Below are 9,089 nucleotides of genomic sequence, written 5' to 3'. Positions count from 1 at the left end.
CTTGTTGTGATCATTTTGATCCGGGAAATTTGTCACTGACACATTAAACCTCTTCATTTAGTACCTCTTGGTCCGCTATTTTTTCTTTTATGGCCAAAAATATCCGTATTGCGTTCCTTTTATGAAGAGTATATTACACACTATACCTGTTGTATATATCCTCCCATATCTGTCGTATTACATGCAATGGACGAATTTCATGATGTCATTGGGAAGTGATGAGTTTCTTCAAATGTTCATGTGTAGTGTTACTATATTCCCGCTTAGGTGCCTGATATCATTTATTCAATATTCTGACCGCCTCCGTGGTCAAGTGGTAGAGTGTCCGCCCGGAGAGCGAAAGGTCCGGGGTTCGATCCCCGACCGCGTCATACCAACAGACGTTAAAAGATGGTACTCGTTGTTACCCTGTCTGGCGCTCGACATTAAAGGGCTAAAACAAGGACTGGTCGGCTCGGAGTCAGTATACTGTGTCTGAGTGGGGTATTCATGTTAAACTGTGGCATGCTATCTCAGTGAGCTAGCACTATAAATCGGCATCTGTACGGACTAGTACAAGCAGCCACACACACACACACACACACACGCGCGCGCGCGCTATATAAGTGCAATAATCTTGGACGCGACGTTAAACCCCAGTTCACCTCACCTATTCCATATCCTAGAGAATGTATACATTTCAATCAAGCCAAGTTTATTTGAAGCTGTTTAGTCCAAGGTACAAACATTAAATAAATAGTGCACAAGCATTATATGCACTTTTAAGATGGCTGATATTCATTTGAATAATAAAAAAGATATTTGTGTTTGATGTGTCCCCCAGGAGGTATATGTTTTGAAGCAGGTATTGAGGTCTTCACTGAAGGGTAAGCACGTCCTGTCAAGACGTTAGCAAAAGTCATTGGGAATGTCACAATATTTCCGATAGTTGAATACATTCTAAAGGCTAAAACACACTTCCATTGCACCGCCTCGCCCGAAAGGTCCGTTCGCAATTCAATTGATCATGCGTCCTTGTTTGCTATCACTGTCGTTGCTGAAAATGAAGCACAATTTCAGCGTTTAATTAACTCAAGTTTTTAACAGAACCAATAAAGACCATTTGCATTAAAAGTACATGTTAACATCCCACGTTTGTTTCTTACAGTGCGTGTGTTCACTAAATGCACGAACCTGCATGCGTTTCATTAAACAAATATCCCTGTCAGCGAGAGAATACATACACAAACGCATTATGCTGTTCGCTTCTGAATACATCACTCACAAGAACGTTGTGTAAGAGACGACGTAAGAGAGGACGTGCTGGTGGATGGTAGAAGGTTCTGGCCGGTCCTGGTTGGTTTGGTATGTATGTTATCTCTTCTCATGTCAATTATTTAACAGAATATAATATTGTGAACAAAGGAGTCGATGTGTATGCGGTTAACTAGAGGTCTCAGCAGCATTCTGCTAGGAGGAAGGAGTCACTTCCATGGTCCTGACAGGAAGGATGACAGACCGCCGTGCTATAGCTGGAACACTGCCGATTACGGCGTTAAACAACATTATACAATTACATGCAGATGGGGCTGTTTTCGGCAATGACACTTCTACTATGCCAACAGTATCAACCAGTAAATGGATCCATGTAGCCGCAAATAGGCACCGGTGTAATAATGGTTAAAGGAATCTGTCCCTTCACTTTAGACAACACTCTACTATTCAGAACTACAGCGAGCTTCATTAAAGAGGCTGTCTACGTCGGTGAAATATGAAGGTGAGTGAGTGAGTGAGTTGGGTTTAACACCGCTTTTAACAGTATTCCAGTTATATCGCGGCGTGTCAGCTTCATGTGGGAGGAAAGCCCGAAGTGATGCAGGTCTCAGACGTTTACCACTTCGGTGAAACCCACGAGCACGGGTGTGGTGCTGACAAACCTAGAAACACAATCGCGGCGAACCGGGATTCGAACCCACAATCATAGGTTTCTGGCGTGCCCAAGAGACGCAACTCTGCACAGCGAATCGCGGCGCCTTAGACGACTTGGCCACCCGTGCCCCCAAATATGAAGGTGAAATTTGATTGTTTGAAATAACGTATATGTGAAAAAAGTCAAAATTTTGTCTTGGAAAATTCTCAGATCTAAAAATAAAATTATTATGAACAGCGAAGGCACAAGTTCTGCACTTGTTAGATATTAATTTGAAACGCGAAATTTAAAAAAAAATACGCTCCAGTTTAGTACTGACGTAATATGTATAGGAAGTTCCACAGTAAATATTAAAGAGGTGGATGTATCCTCGGGACATTGCTGATAATCAAGTCCAACGTGCTGCCTTGCAAATTTTAAAACTCAAAAAGTCACTTTTAGTTCATAAGTACTGGTGTGTATCCCAAAGTTTAAAGTCACATCCCCGAGTGAACCCTGCCTTGTTATATTTTGTTTATTTCATTGTATGTTGTTTAACGCCGCACTCAGCAATATTCCAGCTATATGACGGCGGTGCTGCACGACGTTTCATGTAAATGGCGGAATAACCTACCATCAAGGCGTGAGTCCGCCCCACACCGTCACAGACAGCCCCCCCCCCCCCCCCCCCCCGGCTTCATGAAATATGCGTTCCCGTACTTTTTCCATCCTCATAATTTGGGACTAAAAGGACTATATGGATAACTGAATGGGAAATACCTGCATTAATTGTTTGTTCAAAGTGCGTCTTAATTTCGTGCTGTATTGTGAAATGTGCTCCTTATATGGTGTCGATTCATGAAAATTAAGAGGCACTCGACAAAAAACATTGTAATTTTATTTACACTCTGGTGACTGTTGGTAAATGAGCGAGTTTAACGCCGCTTTGAAAAGTATTCCAGTTATATCACGGGGTGTCTACTTGATGTGAGAGGAACGCCCCAAGTGATTGAGACCAGAAGAGTGCATTGATATGGAAACTTTCTGCATAATACCATTAAAGGTTCATCTATTGGCCGACACATTGCAAATCTCTTTTGTCTTATTCTTATCCGCGTCATGGCGACACAATCTTTACATTTTTTACGTAAATTTCTAAGAAGTCCTGAAACACATGCAAATTATTTGTTCTATAAAGAGAATATCAACGATTGTCTTTTAAACTGTTATCGACTCGAGTTGTTGTGTTTGATATCAACAGACACGAGGGTGATTCATGAATCATGCAAAATAATTTTTTCAACGATTTTCAATTTTGTGAATATTAATGACCAGTGTCTCGATGTGGAGATAACTGATGTCATTTCATAGTGACAACATGGCAACCGATGACGTCACACTGATCTGAAAAGCTTTGTGATGCAATTCTTTGTAGCGATTCCAACAAGGAGGTGAGGTGAAATTGGGTTTAACGTCGCGTCCAAGATTATTGCACGTATATAGCGACGTGCATGCACGTGTGTGTGTGGCTGCTTGTACTAGTCCGGACTGATGCCGATTTATAGTGCTAGCACACTGAGATACCATGCCACAGTTTAACATGAATACCCCACTCAGACACAGTGTACTGACTCCGAGCCGACCAGTCCTTGTTTTAGCCCCTTAATGTCGAGTGCCAGACAGGGTAAGAGCAAGTACCATCTTTTAACGTCTTTTGGTATGACGCGGCCGAGGATCGAACCCCGGACCTTCCACTCTCCGGGCGGACGCTCTACCTCTAGACTACGGAGGCGGTTTCCAGCAAGGATATATTGTTTGTTTGTTTGTTGTTTAACGCCGCAAACAAAAATATATAATACGGTATGACGGCAGTCTGTAAATAATCGAGTCTAGACCAGACAATCTACTGATTGACATCATGAGCATCGATCCACGCAATTGGGATACGATGACATGCATGGACCAAGTCAGCGAGCCTGACCACCCGATCCCGTTAGTCGCCTCTTACGACAAGCACAGGTTGCTGACGACCTATTCTACCCCGGATCTTCGAGGGGCTTGTGATCAATTTGTGATATTTGAGACCATTTTGGGAAAATAAAATGACATGCTCTGTTACAGCAACTATGACTTCTCCTCGAGATGAATCCCGCGTCGATACGACTCTCCATGATGCCTGCAGGCTCGGGAACTTCGACAAGGTGAGACAACTTCTGTTTGAGGGTCGAGTTGACATCAACAGCAGACACCGCGGAAGGACACCGGTAATGAAGGCAGCGTACAAGGGGCATAAAGACGTGATGGACTTACTTGTGAGTAACGGCAGCGACGTGACACTGGTCGATGGAGACGGTAACAACATCCTTCACGTGGCTTGTTTGGGTGGGCATGTGAACATAGTGAAGTATGTCCTTAAGAAGGACTTTGTGGGCGTCAACAGCAGAGGACATGACGGAAGAACGCCATTGATGGTGGCAGCAAGGAATGGACATAAAGAGGTGTTTGACTTGCTTGTGAGAAAAGGATGTGATGTGTCACTTGTGGATGATGAGGGCAACAGCATCCTTCATCTGGCCTGTATCGGGCGGCACATGACGATAGTGAAAGACATCCTCTCACACGACATCGTGGACGTCAACAGTAGAGGGCAACGCGGAAGAACGCCACTGATGTTGGCAGCAATGAAGGGGCATAACGAAGTGTTTGATTTGCTTGTGAATAAAGGAAGTGTTGTGGCTTTAGTGGATGATGACGGTAACAACATACTTCATCTGGCATGTTTGGGAAGAAATGTGAAAATAGTGAATTTTGTCGTCTCCAAGAATATTGTGGACGTCAACAGTAGGGGAGAGGACGGGAGGACCCCGGTGATGCTGGCAGCAATGAATGGACACCGAGACGTCATGGACCTGCTTGTGAGTTCAGGTGGCAGTGTGGGACTGGAGGATAACCATGGTAACAACATCCTCCATGTGGCCTGTATTGGAGGACTGTTAGAGATGGTAAAGTATGTCCTCTCACATGACATTGCGGACATCAACAGTCGAGGACAGCGTGGGATGACCCCAGCCATGTTGGCATCATGTTTTGAACATGAAGACGTTTTTCACTTACTAGTGAGTAAAGGAGGTAGAAAGGATATGTAAGATTAAAGTGATACATGCTGACACAACAAGAGGTGATAAAATTTGTCCGACAATGACTCAAGGGTCTTCGACCATTGCCACAATATTGTGTGGTTCATCCAAGGTACATGATACCAACAGAGGACAGAACAGCAGGCTTGTATTGAGGGCGTGAACTGATGTGTGTGGTTCATCAAGGTACATGATACCAACAGAGGACAGACAAGTGGCTTGTATTGATGGCGTGAACTGATGTGTTTGGTTCATCCAAGGTATACACCAACAGAGGACAGAACAGCAGGCTTGTATTGAGGGCGTGAACTGATGTGTGTGGTTCATCAAGGTACATGATACCAACAGAGGACAGACAAGCGGCTTGTATTGATGGCGTGAACTGATGTGTGTGGTTCATCCAAGGTATACACCAACAGAGGACAGAACAGTGGCTTGTATTTATGGCGTGAACTGATGTGTGTGGTTCATCCAAGGTATACACCAACAGAGGACAGAACAGTGGCTTGTATTGATGGCGTGAACTGAGGTGTGTGTTGTTCATCCAAGGTATACACCAACAGAGGACAGAACAGTGGCTTGTATTGATGGCGTGAACTGATGTGTGTGGTTCATCAAGGTACATGATACCAACAGAGGACAGACAAGCGGCTTGTATTGATGGCGTGAACTGATGTGTGTGGTTCATCCAAGGTATACACCAACAGAGGACAGAACAGTGGCTTGTATTTATGGCGTGAACTGATGTGTGTGGTTCATCCAAGGTATATACCAACAGAGGACAGAACAGTGGCTTGTATTGATGGCGTGAACTGAGGTGTGTGTTGTTCATCCAAGGTATACACCAACAGAGGACAGAACAGTGGCTTGTATTGATGGTGTGAACTGATGTGTGTGGTTCATCCAAGGTATATACCAACAGAGGACAGAACAGTGGCTTGTATTGATGGTGTGAACTGATGTGTGTGGTTAATCCAAGGTATATACCAACAGAGGACAGAACAGTGGCTTGTATTGATGGCGTGAACTGATGTGTGTGGTTCATCCAAGGATATACCAACAGAGGACAGAACAGTGGCTTGTATTGATGGCATGAACTGATGTGTGTGGTTCATCCAAGGTATACACCAACAGAGGACAGAACAGTGGCATGTATTGATGGCGTGAACTGGTGTGTGTGGTTCATCCAAGGTACATGATACCAACATAGGACAGAACAGTGGCTTGTATTGATGGCGTGAACTGATGTGTGTGCTTCATCCAAGGTATATACCAACAGAGGACAGAACACTGGCTTGTATTGATGGCATGAACTGATGTGTGTGGTTCATCCAAGGTATACACCAACAGAGGACAGAACAGTGGCATGTATTGATGGCGTGAACTGGTGTGTGTGGTTCATCCAAGGAACATGATACCAACAGAGGACAGAACAGTGGCTTGTATTGATGGCGTGAACTGATGTGTGTGGTTCATCCAAGGTATATACCAACAGACGACAGAGCAGTGGCTTGTATTGATGACATGAACTGATGTGTGTGGTTCATCCAAGGTATACACCAACAGAGGACACAACAGTGGCTTGTATTGATGGCGTGAACTGATGTGTGTGATTCATCCAAGGAACATGATACCAACAGAGGACAGAACAGTGGCTTGTATTGATGGCATGAACTGATGTGTGTGGTTCATCCAAGGTATATACCAACAGAGGACAGAACAGCAGGCTTGTATTTATGACGTGAAGTGATGTGTGTGGTTCATCCAAGATACTTGATCCCAACATAGGACAGAACAGTGGCTTGTATTGATGGCATGAACTGATGTGTGTGGTTCATCCAAGGTACATGATGGCGTGAACATGAACAGCGGCTTGTATTGATGGCGTGAACTGATGTGTGTGGTTCATCCAAGGTATACACCAACAGAGGACAGAACAGCGGCTTGTATTGATGGCGTGAACTCATTTGTGTGCTTCATCCAAGGTACATGATACCAACAGAGGACAGAATAGTGGCTTGTATTGATGGCGTGAACTGATGTGTGTGCTTCATCCAAGGTATATACCAACAGAGGACAGAACACTGGCTTGTATTGATGGCGTGAACTGATGTGTTTGGTTTATCCAAGGTATACACCAACAGAGGACAGAGCAGTGGCTTGTATTGATGGCGTGAACTGATGTGTGTGGTTCATCCAAGGTATACACCAACAGAGGACAGAACACTTGCTTGTATTGATGGCATGAACTGATGTGTGTGGTTCATCCAAGGTATACACCAACAGACGACAGAACAGTGGCTTGTATTGATGGCATGAACTGATGTGTGTGGTTCATCCAAGGTATACACCAACAGAGGACAGAACACTTGCTTGTATTGATGGCGTGAACTGATGTGTGTGATTCATCCAAGGTATACACCAACAGAGGACAGAACAGTGGCTTGTATTGATGGCATGAACTGATGTGTGTGGTTCATCCAAGGTATACACCAACAGAGGACAGAACACTTGCTTGTATTGATGGCATGAACTGATGTGTGTGGTTCATCCAAGGTATATACCAACAGACGACAGAGCAGTGGCTTGTATTGATGGCGTGAACTGAGGTGTGTGTTGTTCATCCAAGGTATACACCAACAGAGCACAGAACAGTGGCTTGTATTGATGGCGTGAACTGATGTGTGTGATTCATCAAGGTACATGATACCAACAGAGGACAGAACAGCGGCTTGTATTGATGGCGTGAACTGATGTGTGTGGTTCATCCAAGGTATATACCAACAGAGGACAGAACAGCGCTTGTATTGATGGTGTGAACTGATGTGTGTGCTTCATCCAAGGTACATGATACCAACAGAGGACAGAACAGTGGCTTGTATTGATGGTGTGAACTGATGTGTGTGCTTCATCCAAGGTACATGATACCAACAGAGGACAGAACAGTGGCTTGTATTGATGGTGTGAACTGATGTGTGTGCTTCATCCAAGGTACATGATACCAACAGAGGACAGAACAGTGGCTTGTATTGATGGTGTGAACTGATGTGTGTGCTTCATCCAAGGTACATGATACCAACAGAGGACAGAACAGCGGCTTGTATTGATGGCGTGAACTGATGTGTGTGCTTCATCCAAGGTACATGATACCAACAGAGGACAGAACAGTGGCTTGTATTGATGGTGTGAACTGATGTGTGTGGTTCATCAAAGGTATAAACCAACAGAGGACAGAACAGCGGCTTGTATTGATGGCGTGAACTGATGGGTGTTCTTTATCCAAGGTACATGATACCAACAGAGTATAGACTAGTGGCTTGTATTGATGGTGTAAACTGATGTGTGTGGTTCATCCAAGGTTTCTGATACCAACAGAGTATAGACTAGTGGCTTGTATTGATGGTGTGAACTGATGTGTGTGGTTCATCCAAGGTTTCTGATACCAACAGAGTATAGACTAGTGGCTTGTATTGATGGTGTGAACTGATGTGTGTGGTTCATCCAAGGTTTCTGATACCAACAGAGTATAGACTAGTGGCTTGTATTGATGGTGTGAACTGATGTGTGTGCTTAATCCAAGGTATATACCAACAGAGGACAGAACAGTGGCTTGTATTGATGGTGTGAACTGATGTGTGTGGTTCATCCAAGGTACATGATACCCACAGAGGACAGACAATTGGCTTGTATTGATGGTGTGAACTGATGTGTGTGGTTCATCAAAGTTACATGATACTAACATAGGACAGAATGCACATCATACAATCTAGTTTTTGTTTGCTAGCAAGTCTTCAGAGATGCATGTTGGTGATTGACGTTTTGATTGTATATTTAAAATATTTAATTGTTCAATGCCATTGTAGCATTTTCTGGAAAATGGTTGAGCGTTCGTCAATAATTATGTTTTATAAATTAAGCAGATTCTGTACATGTGTGAAACTAGACCAGTGTATAAAAGCAGAGGAATTCCTTTGCTAATTGTGTCTTGCAGATTGCAGATTTACAATTTTGTTATCGTTGTGTTATTTCCATTTTCCTATTTTATTCATTTGTATTTTTCTATA

At 43.7% G+C, this 9,089-nt stretch overlaps 1 protein-coding gene across 1 annotated transcript; it reads left to right on the top strand.

Annotated features, from left to right (window-relative positions):
* The first annotated feature begins 4,014 nt into the window (after window positions 1-4,014).
* Window positions 4,015-8,378, top strand: LOC124121668 (ankyrin repeat domain-containing protein 50-like). Its single transcript, XM_046484712.2, has one exon. It carries the CDS (start codon window positions 4,015-4,017, stop codon window positions 5,032-5,034), a length of 1,020 nt encoding a protein of 339 aa, XP_046340668.2. The 3' UTR covers window positions 5,035-8,378.
* Window positions 8,379-9,089: the final 711 nt, after the last annotated feature.

This window comes from Haliotis rufescens, unplaced genomic scaffold (genome assembly GCF_023055435.1).
Source record: "Haliotis rufescens isolate VD_foot unplaced genomic scaffold, xgHalRufe1.0.p SCAF_53, whole genome shotgun sequence".
Taxonomy (NCBI): domain Eukaryota; kingdom Metazoa; phylum Mollusca; class Gastropoda; order Lepetellida; family Haliotidae; genus Haliotis; species Haliotis rufescens.
This window is presented reverse-complemented; position numbering and strand designations above follow the sequence as displayed.

Excerpts from the sequence above, each read along its gene's own strand:
- LOC124121668 (XM_046484712.2), top strand. The coding sequence starts at position 4,015 with ATGACTTCTCCTCGAGATGAATCCCGCGTCGATACGACTCTCCATGAT.